Source organism: Aquarana catesbeiana, linkage group LG01 (assembly GCF_042186555.1).
Source record: "Aquarana catesbeiana isolate 2022-GZ linkage group LG01, ASM4218655v1, whole genome shotgun sequence".
Lineage (NCBI taxonomy): Eukaryota > Metazoa > Chordata > Amphibia > Anura > Ranidae > Aquarana > Aquarana catesbeiana.
Window position 1 is genome coordinate 327758822 of NC_133324.1, and position 15358 is coordinate 327774179.

Here is a 15358-nt window from a genome sequence, read left to right on the forward strand (position 1 = left end):
TAGACACACCAGGGTTTGTGTGTGCTGCCAACTCTCCACTTGACTGTGTAGCCTAGTTTTTTATCCAAGCACAAAATCAGTCCATCAGTGGGCAGTGATACAGCACGCTGCTTTAAACCTAAACAGTAAGTGGAACTAGAGTAAAGCCTGGTACACACTAACAGTTTTTTTTTCCTGCAACCCAGCAGGTTGCAGGGAAAAAAAACTGACCGCTTTGGTCAAAGACACTGTACTAATCATGCAAGGTTAGTCCAGCGATCACCCCCACTGAGCTGTTGTGTTCTGGCGGGGGGGGGGGGGGGGGCGTTCCCCTTCAGAACACTTTGATCAGCTCTCTGTCATTGGCTCAGAGCGCTGATCGTTAGTCAGTCGGCTGCTGGTTTTGTAGCATCCACATCCGACAGAAGCCAGCCGAACAGACAGACATACACACCGGCACAATGTCAGATGTTTTTTTTTTTTGAACTGGCAAATGTCTCCCAACGTTCTGCCCGTGTGTACGGGCCTTATGTGTGAGGTGGGAGAGGGAGCAGAGGAAATTGGCCAGACAGTACATTTAAGGAAAATCCTGATGTATTCGAATGGAGAGCTGCATTTATACCTGCCTAGAGTTCCACTTTTTATATATATATATATATGGACATTTAAATTGGTCTGGAAATTTCTATTTTGATTTATTATGGTTATTATGTTGGCTTGCACATTTCTGGATCCTTGGGTTGAAAGCTGTAACAACTCTCCGCCTTAAAGAGTTTGATTTATTGGGGTTCTTTTTCACCTCCTCCATGGGTCAGATGTCTAATGCTTCAGATACAATCCCTTTCTCACAGAATGCAGCACTATAGGAATCAATGGGACCATACACACAGCTGCATCTACAAATGAGAATGTGGGGCACATTTATTGGCGTACAAAAAAGTAGGACACAGCTGCATCTGGGGCCGTACATTTCTGCAGATTTTCCATGTACAAATGCTTGTAAATGCATACACCCCTAAAGCAATTTGAAGACTTGTATGCATCTAAAGCTGAATACTTTTGGTCTATATTTTACACATGATCTTCTGCTAGAACTGTCAGCAAGAACATGTCTTCTGTGCAGAAAATATGCAATTTGTTTGTGTACATGAGCCCTAAATGTCTGTTACAACTACTGTATCACTTTTTTTGGCATTTATACAGTGCTTTGACTGGAAACAGCTTGGCCCCTGAAGAGGAAGGCCCATCTAAAAAGATATCTGATCAGATGGAGAACTTAATTGATATGCGAGAATATGATGTCCCCTACCATGTACGCCTTTCTATAGATCTTAAAATTCATGTGGTAAGTAAAAGCCAACAAATGGATGCCCTATGTTTATGGAGAATTATGTGATTTAACAAAAAACAACCATACATAGTTTACCTCTGTGCTGAAGCATCTGTGTGACACTGCAGCTGCCCCACGCTGGCTCCAAGACAAAAAGCGGACCTGACCGGGTTTTACCTGTTCTGGTCTCCTCCTAATATATTTAGTGTGTTCAAACATTGGATTATCAACTTCGTAGGGCCCAACGCCAGACCTCGACTTAAGGACACCCTCATACACAGCAAATACTCTGGTGGCCTCAGTCTGCCTCTTTAAATAATTCTATGCTGCCTAAATAATACGCAAAGTATGAGACCCCATTGTGAATAACAATTGAGATTGTTGATTGTGATCACTTAAGGATACACAACCAGTTAATCCTGCAGATAGATGCTACCTCTCCAATCCTTTCACTAAATATATCTTGCAGACATGAGATGCAGTCTATTATTCGTTGAGCATCCAATCTTCATTCGCCTACACTTTCTCTCCTCATTCAGTCATGCTCCATGAGAAAATTGAAGCCAAGCTGACAGACAAAATGAATACATTCTTGGCCATCCGCAACCATGGAGCTCTAAATTTCTACCTACTGGTTTCAACCAGAGCCTTCTAGGACCCTAAACAGCAGATATATTTTCTCCTCCCTAACCCCCCCCCTCCCCCTTTTTTCTTTTCTTTCTTTCCCTTCTTTCACTTCCTCTTTTCTTGCCTTCCCCTTCTTTTTACCTTACCCCCACATGCAAGGTGTTCCTAGGGTTATTTCACCTATATATTTTCCCTATCCGTATCAGTCTGATCAATGCTCAATGTTGTTTTCCTACTTCATTGTAGGTAATTGCTATTTTTGCTTTATTACCATTCCTGTTCAATTGCTACTATCTTTTTTTTCTTCTGATTTACTCTTGATCTTTGAAATATGTACATTACTCTTGATCTCTGATTTGTTGCCCCTTGTTTTTTCTTTTTAAAACTCAACATATTGAACAAGAAAAACTGTGCTTGAATGTATTTCCTTTTGTCAATATTCCAATCCAATTGACTTTTGTTGCCAGGCTGACTCTCTAGCTGGCTTTTTCTTTATCGTACATCACAGGATGCAGAGCCGGTTATTATAATAACTACTTGGGTTATACGCCACCTATAGGTGAATGGACACTGGTAGATCAATCGGATCAAACAGGAAGTCCTCCCCTATATAACGCCTCCTACACAGGAAGTACCTCAGTTTTTTGCCAGTGTCTCTAAGGTGGTGGTCACTGATGTAATACATGTGCTCTGGGAGCATTCTTGGAGGTCATGGACTTCATTTGGATCCATTCGAAAGAGCTGTCGGCCAAAATGGATGGTAACCGAGCCTCATTGGACAGGAGAGAAGATTCCTCGAGGTTTGCCTGTAATTACGGTGCTGGACCCTGCATAATGGAACCCTGTGAAGTTTTCGTTCTGACCAAGGTGTTTTCCTGCATGGTGCTATACAGGTCCAGGGAGTGGACCCCAGATTACGGGGGACCCAGTTCCTGAAGTTCTTTTATGACAGAGCCCGCCATGATGGGTGAAGGTTTGACTCCTGTTAGACTCGGAGATCTGCAGCAGGCATGGTAAGTCTGCATGTTGCAGTTTCTCTTTAAAAAAAAAAAAAAAAAAAAAAGAGATCTGTCTGGTTTTTCTCCTCGTTGCCACTGGGGGCAGTGTACTGTTGCTCATGCTCTGTGTACTTTTCAGGAGTATTGGGCTGCAGTGTCTCCTCCAGCCACTAGAGGGCGTGGGTTCACTCAGCATGGCCTAATCCTGTAAAGACAGGAAGTAGAAGGGTGGTCATTTTCTGGTGAACCATGTGGGCTTAAGGATCAGCAAGGCCTCTGAACTATGCACTAAGAACTATGTAACCAGACATAATTATACACTGCATAGTCTTGTATACTTACTGCTTAATCCTGGGTGCTTGTACAACTGTCGATACACCCCATGTACAGGTATCGGTGCACTTTAAAGAATTGTGTCCTCAGTATAGTGTGCGCTCTTGTGAAGCAGCATAGAGGCTGCATTGGATGCATATGTGCTTGGCTAATCCTGCAAAGCTAGTATGGGGCCTGGTGCAGTTGAGCAGGTTTGCAAACTAGCTAAAACGCGTGTTTGCTTAACCACTTCGATACAGGGAACTTTCACCCCCTTCCTGCCCAGGCCAATTTTCAGCTTTCATCTCTGTCCCACTTTGAATGACAATTGAGTGGTCATGCAACACTGTGCTAAAACAACATTTTTATCATTTTTCCCCATAAATAGAGCTTTCTTTTGGTGGTAATTGATCACCACTGGGGTTTTTATTTTTTGCGCTACAAATAAAAAAAAAAAAAAAAAAAGACAGAAAATATTGAAAAAAAAAGTTCTTCTTCGTTTGTTACAACTTTGTAAAGAAGTACATTTTCTCCTTCACTGATGAGGCTGCACTGATGAGGCAGTACTGATTGGCACTGATGAGGAGGCACTTATATGCATCACTGATAGGCGGCACTAATAAACAGCATTGATGGGCACTGATAGGTGACACACATAGGCGGCACTGGTGGGCATCCCTGGTGGTCCCCCCAAGCCCCCCCCCACCCGGCGGAAAGCAGCCAATCGAATCTCTCCTCTACTCGTGCCTGTCAGTGTGAGTGGAGGAAAACCTGATAAACGGCTCTTTCTGTTTACACTGTGATCATCTGTGATTGGACACATCTGATCACGTGGTAATGAGCCTACATCAGAGGCTCTTTACCGGAATTGAAGATGCGGTGTGTCAGACCGATAAACCACACCACCTATCGCATCGCTGTGTGCCCCCCCGTTCCTCGGCTTATCCTGCTGGACGTCATATGGTGTCATTTTGCTATATGGCGGGCGGAAAGTGGTTTAATGCATATTTGCTAAAACGCATGTTGCATGAGACGCATAATTGTGTACATGTTTGCATAGACGCCTGACGCATGTTTGTTTTAATAAACACCTGATGCATAGAAGACACATGTTTGCTTACTAGCATAAACACGTTTGTGTGAGCACATGTTTGCATAAATGCATATTCTATAAACGCATGTTTACATAACTTGAACTGCGTACATGTGGTTTGGTTTTTTTTTTGTTTTTTTTTGCATTGAACTGCATAAATATCTGCTTATTTACATTAAACTGTGTGTATGTGCATTTGCTTATTTGCATTATACCGCATACATACAGGCTTTTATAGTGGGAGACTAACTTTGTTGTAGGCCTGCATCCTTGGGGAGCTGTGTATTCTTTTTTGGCTAACAGTCGCTACATTATTTACCTGTTGGACCAGCTAAATGACTCCAGAAGGGAGAGGCGGCCGGGTGAGGCAGGTACACCACCCTCAGGTCTCGTGATCTGGCGGTGTTTACGTCTCCTGTTGGATCAATGGCATCAGGGTTATCTGAGCCACTGTGGCGCCTGATCTCGGATCAAGCCTGGTTAGTACTTGGATGGGAGACTGCCCAGGAAGACCAGGGGCTGTAAGCTCTTTCCTGCCTCTTTCCCTCCTAAGTGAGGAAGGCATCTGAGGCTGCTGTGTTTGAGAGTATCTCAGACCAGAAGATTTTAGAGCAGTCTCTGAGGTGGTTCGCTCCATCTTTAGCAGGCGGAAACCTGGTAGGTTAAGTACACCTCTTGGGACTATCTGGGTTTGCCACAGAGTCACCAGTCTTTTGCCTTGCATTGGCTCTTGGAGCAGAAGGGCTCATTATTGTAAAACAATTAAATGGTAGCAGTTCGAAAACCAAATTAGGGACATGAGGTCTATCTTAAGATCTCAAGCCGCTGAGCATCCCTCTGTTTCAGATAGGCTCGGTCCGTTCAGTGATGACCTCTCTCTGCAAGAGGTAGATTTCGGGGTCCATAATCATCAGTAAATGCATATCTTCATGTACTGATTTTGTTTTCAGGCTCATCAAAGATTTCTGTAATTGCAGTAGAAAGTCGTCTTTTTTTTTTTTTTTTTTTTTTCCCTTTTTGTGAATCTGCACTGTGGGCTGGCCACAGCTCCTGAGGGATCACAAAGCTCCTAGCCCCGGTGCTGGACTTGCTGAAGACACAGGGTGTGTCAATCTCCGTATACCCCAATAATCTTTGCCCGGAAAGCAGTCGATTCCACGGTTTCCTTCGATACAACTTCTTCCTGCAGAAATGTATCTAGGTCGAAGCCCATTCCCTACATACAGTCCTACTCCGGGTCTTTTGTAGAGGATCATTCTCTCTGGAACTTTAAGACCCAGACATTGGATTGCCAGAGGGCTCTGTTCCCGGGGTATTGCAGAACTAAAAATTGGTGGTTGATGGTTCTGAATCTGGAAAAGGGGAAATTCTTTCAGGGGTTTGGAAGATAACCACGCCAGCCTTTCCAGTTGGTTGAAGGTAGTTGCACTTCAGTGGACTTGGTCTCCACAGGAGAGATAGCTGCCCATCAATATCTTGGAACTTTTGGCCAGTACGCCTTGCTCTGGATTATGGAACAAACCAGTTGTTGGGTCAATCACGAAATGCCTCTGCAGGGGCATATACTGTGTATCGACCACCAGGGTAGCACCAGGAGTCATGCGGCTCAGGAAAGTGAACCATATTCTGTCTGGGACAGCATAACAAGTGCAATCTCTATCGCCAGTGCAAAATTTTTTTTTTTCTCCAATCAGTAGGGGAAAAGAGATTGGCCTTAAGTACCGTTAAGGGTCAGAGTTTGTCCCTATCCATTTTCTTTCCAGATGACGTTGTTTCTCACTCCTTGATTTAGACTTCATACAGCATGTAACGTAGCCCGTCCCGCCTGTCAGGCCACTCTTGTGTCCTTGGGACTTGAATTTACTCTTGACTGTCCTTGCAGAGGCCACTTTTTGAACCAATTGGGAGACTGTTAGTCCTTTACCTTGGAAGGTGGCTTCTTTGGTTACTATCACTTCACTAAGTGGAGCATCTGAGCCGACGGCTCTTTCATGCAAGGAGCCGTTCTTGGTCTTGCATCATAAGGTGATGTTGCGTCCTCATCCGTCTTTATTGCCTAGAGTGGTTTCTAGTTTTCAGTTGAATCAGGACAGTGTCTTACCTTTTATTTTTCTCCTAATCCACAGTCAGCGAGAGAAAGATCGCTACATACTCTATAGGTAGTTCAGGCGCTCAGGATCTACTTGAGTTGTCGGTTAAGGTCAGGAATCCTGGTTTGTGCTGCCAGAAAGGGCAGGTGTCATCCAGGTAGAATATTTAGCAGTGGATCTGCCAGTTTATCATTGATGCCTATGGTTTAAAGGGCAAAATCCCTTCCTTTTTTTTTTTTTTTTTTTTTTTTTTTCTTTCTGGGGAGAGAGTCTCTACCAGGTTTGTGGGAGTATCTTGGGCCATTAGATGTCAGTGGCCCAGGTGTGCAAGACCACTATTTAGTCTTTGGTTTATACATCTACAGGGTTTTTACCAGGTGGATGTCAAAACCATGGAGGATACTGCCTTTGGTCTCAGCGTATTACAAATGGCAGAGTAGGTCCTTCTCTGGTGGCAGTTTTTGTGATGGTGTCTCCCTCCCCTCAAGGGTATTGCTTTGGGATGTCCCATGTGGTTGTTATATTTACCAGCTCCTGTGATGTATGATGAAGACAATTCTGACTTTTTTCTACAGCTTACCTGTAAAATCCTTTTCTTGGAGTACATCACAGGATACAGAGGTTCTTCCCCTCTTGTCTGGGAAATATATTGCTTGCTTCAAAACTGAGGTACTTCCTGTGTTGGAGGGGGTTATATAGGGGAAGACTTCCTGTTTGATCTACCACTGTCTATTTACCTAATAGTTGGCGTATAACCCAAGTAGTTATTATAATAACCGGCTCTGTGTCCAATGATGTACTCCAAGAAAAGGATTTTACAGGTAAGCTGTAGAAAAAAAATCTAATTTTTACTCTGTACTTATTCATACCAATTCTCTTATTCTGATCTTTCAGGCTCACTGGTACAATGTGCGATATCGTGGAAGCTCTACACCTCCAGAGATAACAAGGCGAGATGATCTTGTTGAAAGACCGGTATGCATGTTGGGCGTTTATTTTATTTTTTTTGTCCTAAATATTTAGAGAGCGCTCCAAGTCGTAAAATTGTTTGTTTTGCTTTATTTTTGTCTGGGTTTTTTATTTTATTTAGGATCCTGTGGTCTTGGCATTTGACATTGAAACCACTAAACTGCCTCTGAAGTTTCCAGATGCTGAATCTGACCAAATTATGATGATCTCCTATATGATTGATGGCCAGGTGTGTCTTCATTCGGATTATCAACTTAGTCTAGCATGACAAGTAAGACTAGTTGATTTATATACCTGCATTTTGCTTTTTTCCTCCAGGGATATTTAATTACAAACAGGGAGATTGTATCTGAAGATATTGAAGACTTTGAGTTCACCCCAAAACCAGAATATGAGGGACCATTCTGTATCTTCAATGAGCCAGATGAGGTAAGGCATAAGATGATTATTATCATTATTATACAGGATTTATATAGCGCTAATGTAGCACTTTACAACATGGGGCAGACAGTAAAATTACAATACAATTTAATACAGTAGGAAGTAAAATAGTTTTTTTGTAAAAAAAAAAAACATACAATAGGTGTATATAAGAGGTTAAATACCATCCTTTTCTGTGTTAGTCATTCTCTAGTAATTTTTATATGTATTAGAGTGTCTGCTAAAACCTTTAAGTGTGGTCAAATGTATAGAATTCTATGAAATAACAAGTCCTTTTTACATAATGACATCAGAAAAAAATATAAAGATGAGTGGTTGATTATTTTCTTCTTTGGGTTCAGTCTTTAGCTTCACTATTTTAGCACGGATAGTAATTACATTTTTTTTTCCTACCCAGGCACACCTTATACAGCGTTGGTTTGAGCACGTTCAGGAAACCAAGCCAAGCATAATTGTAACTTACAATGGAGACTTTTTTGACTGGTAAATGTGGTCCCTCTCTACAGACCTATAGCTGAGTGTAGCAGGTTTATTTATTTCCTTGTGGATGAAACCTTGTTTTATTCCAGGCCATTTGTAGAGACTCGGGCTGCAGTTCATGGAATGAACATGCTTCAAGAGATTGGATTCCAGAAAGATAATCAAGGGGAGTACAAGTCGCCATCCTGTATTCACATGGATTGTCTCAGGTACATCAAACCAAAATTAAATATTATCTTGATGTAATTTTACTGTATTTGTGTTTGAAAAAAGTTAGTACTTTTTTGTAATTTTATATTTACATGGAATTTTATTTCCAAAGGCAGCCTCATTTACTCAGGCTCTGCTTTCTCATTTGCAGTGCTACAAAAACATTGCTAAATTTTTATTGTATACATCTATTGCCCTACTAAAACCAATGCATTTCCTTTGCAACCGACATCTTAAAGTAGAACTAGCAGTAAATTAAAAAAAAAAAAAAATGCATTCTGCCACTAGCATAAAAACAGTCCGCAAGTAACAGTTCTAAACGCGACTATACTTTCTACTCTCATGTCCACTTGACGTATTCGCAGATAGACCATGTTTTCACATCTGCTAGCTCCCTTTCATTCTGCACCTCCTCTAAGATATTAAAAACCAGCTGAGAACCAGCAAACATGCAGCATGGTACATCCAATAGCGCCCGTTGTTTGATCCTCCCTTGATGGATGGCGACACAACGGATCTGTCTTGCCACCTTGGAAGTACAAGAGTTCACGGCCATCATTCCTGCACTAGGAAAGAAGGCGGTAACGTAATAATTAAAACCATCACACATCTAGGCTTGTATTTCAGCACAGACTCTTTGCAATATATGAACTGCATGGCCTAGGGATAGATGTAGTTCCCGGGATAGCCCGTTGTGATGGGTGTTGAGTCAATGATAGCTGTGCCCTGTTGATGGCCAAAGGAGATTTGTATTAGCATTATCTATTTTAATTCGACAAAGGCTACTGGCAACTGTCATCTAAGCAATGCTTGATCATTAATTGGTCTATACTTGAATGTACTGTGCTGAAGATATCTGAACTCTATTTCAGTTCTAACCTTTCTCCTGGACACTTTTGATGAAAGGCTTCTTGTATGTGCATGCAATTGTACAATTGGTATCTTTTCCAGCTTATTCAATAAGAACTAATTGTCAGCATAATTTGGAGACTCAATAGACAGGCCACCTCCTGTTTGGCAGTAAATCTTTGGCAGCATCACCTTTAGTATTTTCTCCGCCACCCTGGGGGCCACGCATGCATAGTTTCCCTTTGTACTTACCTTGGTTTTGTTTATTATTCCCTTATTGGCAGTTTGCCTGTAGGGTCTCTATGCATCCGTGGTAACCCAGGCGCCTGCACCGTTTTTGTAATTTGTGTGTTATTGTTTGTTTATTGTCGGTTTATCTGTCCCATTGGTGTACACGTGTTTAGATACATCTGGTATACCATTTTATTGTCTAGTAGGACCAGTTTCATGCAGCTTCCTTGCTGAAGCAAATTGTTTTACTTTTGTAGTTTTGATACTCTTATAAATTTTGGATTGATTTTTTTTTTTTACTCACTCTCACATTATTGCCCTCTATAGCCATAGTAGCTGTGTTTTTTCCAGGGAGGTCTCCTTTCTTGTGATTCCCCTTGGAATATATTTTTTTGTTTGGAGATGTCCTCCGGGGAGACCTTCCGTCTACAACAAATTCTACATTTTCTTCAATCACTACAGGAAGACGACCTGGCGGTATGCACTATGTTCAAAAACAGGTGCGTGCAGGATGCTGCTCTCTGGGGGCCCATCTCCGTGCTATAAACAGTTTACTATCCCCCCTGCCAGGCTATCATATCATGTGGCATGGGAGAGGGATCTGGAAAATAAGCCCTGAGGCAAAGGACTGGTGTAAATGGAGCACCTGACTCCACAAGGGTTTCCTAAACGTTACCCTGATTGAGGCGGGCTGTAAAGTATATGCAGGATGGGACTTGGTACCTGAGTGCCTCTCCAAAATGGATCCAGGCACCTCGACCTCTTGCTTCAGTGGTTGTGGACAGGTGGGTTCACCACTGCATATATGGTGGACATGCCCCAAGGTTTGTTGCTTCTTGATGAAAGTCCACTCGTTCATACACTCTGGTCACATTGGTTAATATTGTTAAAGATGTCCCCCTACTGAATAAATCAGTGGAAATTATCCCTAGGCACACTCAGACGTTAGTATACTTTATATTGGAGGATAAAATTGCCATTGCGTCAGCTTGGAAAAGTCCTACTATAGACATAGCTTTGATGAAACGTAAACTAACATGGCTCATATTGAACGAAAAAATAGTGAGCGTTTTGCGTGACAAACGACCCTTTTCAAGATATGAACCCCCCCCCCCCCCCGGGTTACATACCTACAGATCCCAGACGCCTAAAGCTGTTTTCCTGGTCGACCGATCGCGGATTCCCGGACGGACTCCCCCTTTATCTTCTCTCTTTCCTTTCTTTCTTCAACTACTTTACTCAATGCTTACCTTTTTGATATCCTGTTTTTTTTGTTTTTCTCGCTTCCCATCCCATTGCTTAACCCAGACACCATAGGTTATAATTAAGGATGCACCAATACCTTTTTTTTTTTAACACAGAGTACGAGTACCGATACTTTTTTGCAGGTACTCGCCAATACCCTGCCCTTGGGGTCCTAGGCAGCATTCCTCTAAACACGACTTGATGCCAAAGAGCTCGATTTTGGTCTCCTCTGACCACGCTTTCACCCAGTTCTCCTCTGAATCATTCAGATGTTCATTAGCAAACTTCAGACGGGCCTGTACATGTGCTGTCTTGAGCATTGAGATCTTGCTGGAGCTGCAAGATTTCAGTCCTATACTGCGTAGTGTGTTACCAATTGTTTTTTTGGTGACTATGGTCCCAGTTGCCTTGAGATCATTGACCAGATTCTCCCATGTAGTTTTGGGCCGATTCCTCACAGTTCTCACGATCATTGAAACTCCACGAGGTGAGTTCTTGTATGGAGCCCCAGACCGAGGGAGATTGACATTTATTTTGTGTTTCTTCCATTTGCGAATAATCGCACCAACTGTTGCCACCCTCTCACCTAGCTGCTTGGCGATGGTCTTGCACTCCATTCCAGCCTTGTGTAGGTCTACAATCTTGTCCCTGACTTCCTTGGACACCTGTTTGGTCTTGGCCATGGAGGAATCCGATTGCTTCTGTGGACGGGTGTCTTCTATACAGGTAACGAGCTGAGATTAGGAGCACTCCCTTTAAGAGAATGCTCCTAATCTCAGCTCATTACCTGTATAGAAGACACTTGGGAGCCAGAAATCTTGCTGATTGATAGGGGATCAAATACTTTTCTTATCGTACATCATGGGACACAGAGCCATAGTAGTTACTATGTGGGTTATAGGCCACCTTCAGGTGATGGACACTGGCACACCCTAAGACAAGAAGTCCACTCCCTATATAACACCTCCCACTACTGGGAGTACCTCAGTTTTTTCGCCAGTGCCTAAGGTGTTTGTCTCGAGTGAAGATGTGCTGTGCTGAGCTCCTCTGGAGAAATCCTTGCTGGGGCTAGCTATGCAGCCGGATCCATTCAAAATGTCTTTTAGGACGAATTGAATGGTATTCGGGCCTTGTTTCCGAAGACAAGGTTTTGCCTGTAAATGCTTCTCTTTTTAGAGAGCTGGATCCCGGGATCCAGTACTTTTAGTATTAAGGCCATAAAGTTTTACTGGTGGGATGTTATTGCAGGTCCAGGATTGTGGGTTCCCCAAGGGTCCCTGGCTCCTGAAGGTTTGTTAATGGAACCCACCGTGAAGGGTGAAGATTGGGTCTGTTGGTTTTTGCCACAGAAAACCCTGCGGCGGGAAAGGTAAGTGGAGTTTTCTAAGAAATTTTTGAATTTTCTTATGAAATGTCTCCTTTTAATTAGTAAATGTTGTCATGCCTATTGGTCACCACTGGGGACTGTATGGAGCACATACCTTTCCATGCTTCCTCAAAAGATCACGCTGTGTCTGGAGCAGCAGGCTTCTTTTTTTTTTTTTTTTTCTCCAGCCAGCAGCAGACCTCCGGTAAGTCTGGGGGGGGGGGGTTTCCTCCTCACCAGACACCCCCACCTGGGCTGTACTCTCCCCTTCTTCATGAGGAAGAACGCAGAAGAAAACGAAAAAAAAAAACGGTCAGCACGCCGCCGTACTCGGTGGCTTCCAGGCTCTCTCCTCGCCATTTTTTTCCCCTCTCAGAACTATCCCGTGGGATCAAAGACTTGCGCTCACGTGATAAAGCTCTTTAAAAAAAAGGGGGGGGGGGCGGAGGGGGCTTAGCGCGGCGTTGGCGTTCTCCAACGTCCAGCGCGGGAATGTGCTTTTTTAAAAGCACCGTTATTGCTGCTGTAAGTTGACGGAGGGACATGAAAGAGGTTTGGTGACACAGGCATTCCTTTTAACACATTTACTATTGCATCAGGCTGAGCTTCAATGGCAGCGGCAGGGCTGGACTATTGCTCAAGCAGTGGATGCGTTCCCTCTGGTAGTACCTCTGCTTTGTGCATCGGCTATGGTCGGAAGGGGGGGTAAAAACACCTCAAAAAAGGGCTATAGAAAGACTTCTACAGCCACAAGGAAGCCTAGAACCATCTCAAAAAAGATGGCATCCTCCCCTGAGAGTGTTATGGCTGGTCAGAGTGAGCCATCAGGGACGTCGGGTGTTGCAGCTGCTCTTAACACTGCAGTCCCTTTTTATATTACTGAAGAGGTTTTTTTCCTGGACCATTTTAGGCTTGGAACAAAAGATTGATGCGTTAATCGCATCCCAGAGTGGGACTAAGCGTAACAGGTCCCCTTCCATTACCCAGGACCCTCAAACTGAGGAACAGGGGGCGAGAGATGACAAATTTCTCTCGGGACCAGGAAGAGGCTGATGACTCCCCTTCTGAAGAGTCTAATACGGATGGATCGGGTTCACAAGAAAGGTTGTTGGTACAATCTCTCACTGAATTGGTCTGCTCCACATTTTTACTGCCAGTAGTGGAGTCAGTCGATGAGCCCACTTCTTGTTTGGGTTCGCTAAAGCCTCCCCAAGCTATTCATGCTTTTTCCTATTCATTCATTACTAAAAAAGCTTATGTATTCTGAGTGGGAGCATCCAGATAAACAGTTTTTTCCTCCAAAAAAGTTTTCAACACTTTATCCTATGGAGGAAGAGTTTAATAAGAAGTGGGGGATTCCAGCAATTGACACTGCTATATCCTCTGTGAATAAAAACTTGTCCGGTAGACAATGCTCAAATGCTGAAGGATCCAACAGATAAGAAGTTGGAATTCCTATTTATAAACAATATTTCTCTAGTCATCTTCCAGGACGGCACACCTGAGAGATGAGAGGCTCCTCCCTACAGGAAACACAATCAATCGACAGCTGTTTTAAGTCCCTACCCTTCCTCTTAATCCTCAGTTTTTGATTGTGTTTTTTCCCTACACAGCGAAACCGTTTGTTTTTTTTCCAAATGACCCGAAGCCTTGGGCTGGTGGTCTCCCTCTGGGTCCGGTAGGTTATTCTTGTCCTTCCTGGGGGGTCTCCCTATCTTTTCCTCAGGGGGGCAGCAATTGGAAGATCCCCCCTGAGACCTGAAGGACCCTGGGTACAGCGGTGTACCCAGAACCTCAGGGGCCATTATCTCCTGCCTCCCCCCTTACCTGTCTGGGCGTCCGTTCAGAAGGGGTGCTGGCCATCGGTTCTTTCCAGGGGGAGCGGCCATGGTTGTTAGATGTGTGAGACAGGCAATATTGCTAACCTACAAGTTTAACATGTTTTCTGATTCCATCTTTAAGAGGCCACTCTACCTAGATCATGCATCCAAAGCAGAGAAGGCAGAGAGGCAGGGACATCAGTGGCGTAAACCTGCAGATCATCCACATGATCCAGCTATGATACCTTCATCAAGCATATGGAGTGGAGGTAAAGCTCACTGCAGAACCGAGGTTCGCCAAGAGGGTCTTGCAGTGGTCCCACCCCAAGGTAGGCCTGAGGTACTTGTTTATCCTCTCAGGTGTGCCGTCCTGGAAGATGACTAGAGAAAAGTACCAGTTACTTACCGGTGACCGCCTTTCTAGGAAATCTTCCAGGACGGCAGGCCCACTTCCCAAACATTGGAGGAGGTAAAATTGTAGAACATAGAAGGGGAGTGTCTATGAGGAATGATTTCCCTTGTGAACCAGGTTCAGGAGTTACTTCTCTACAGACTGAGGATCAAGGGGAAGGGTGGGGACTTAAAACAGCTGTCGATTGTGTTTCCTGTAGGGAGGAGCCTCTCATCTCTCAGGTGTGCTGTCCAGGAAGATTTCCTAGAAAGGCAGTTACCGGTAAATAACTGGTACTTTTCTCTGGCAGGTTCAGTGGTTCAGCCTGCGCTGGCAGCGACCTGTGTATGTCAGTCTTTAAAAGACCAGTTTAAACAGGTGCTCAAGATTATTCCTGATCAGCAGGCCCAAGATTTGGCCGGGATATCAGAGGCATTATGTTTTACAGTAGACGCTATGAGAGATTCTGTTCTCCAGGCCTCATGGCTTATGCTCGGGCTGGTGCATGTGCGTAGAATTCTATGGTTGAAAAATTTGGTCAGCCGAAGCGCCATGCAAAAAGCTCTTGGTTAGTTTTCCTTTTCACGGTGAATGGTTGTTTGGGGACGATCTGGATAAATACATCCAAAGAATTTCTAACGGAAAAAGTTCCCTTTCTTTTCATACATCAGGGGACACAAAGCTTTAGTTACTATGTGGGTTATAGGCCACCTTCAGGTGATGGACACTGTCACACCCTAAATTAAAAAGTGCACTCCCTATATAACCCCTCCCACTTGTGGGGAGTACCTCAGTTTTTTTTCGCCAGTGTCTAAGGTGTTGGTCACGAGTTAAGCTGTGCTGAGCTCCACTGGAGCAATCCTTGCTGGGGCTGGCTATGCAGATGGATCCATTCAGAGTGTCTAATCTTGGCCATATTGAATGGTA

General features: G+C 43.7%; 1 protein-coding gene across 1 annotated transcript in view; it reads left to right on the top strand.

The window, feature by feature from the left end:
• POLE (DNA polymerase epsilon, catalytic subunit) overlaps positions 1-15358 on the top strand; it is a 153119-nt gene that overhangs the window by 20909 nt on the left and 116852 nt on the right. The window contains exons 7-12 of the mRNA XM_073630975.1: positions 1183-1324; positions 7324-7404; positions 7520-7627; positions 7717-7827; positions 8237-8322; positions 8409-8528. Of these exons, the coding sequence (XP_073487076.1) occupies positions 1183-1324; positions 7324-7404; positions 7520-7627; positions 7717-7827; positions 8237-8322; positions 8409-8528 (648 nt within the window). The remainder of the gene's footprint in view (positions 1-1182; positions 1325-7323; positions 7405-7519; positions 7628-7716; positions 7828-8236; positions 8323-8408; positions 8529-15358) is intronic.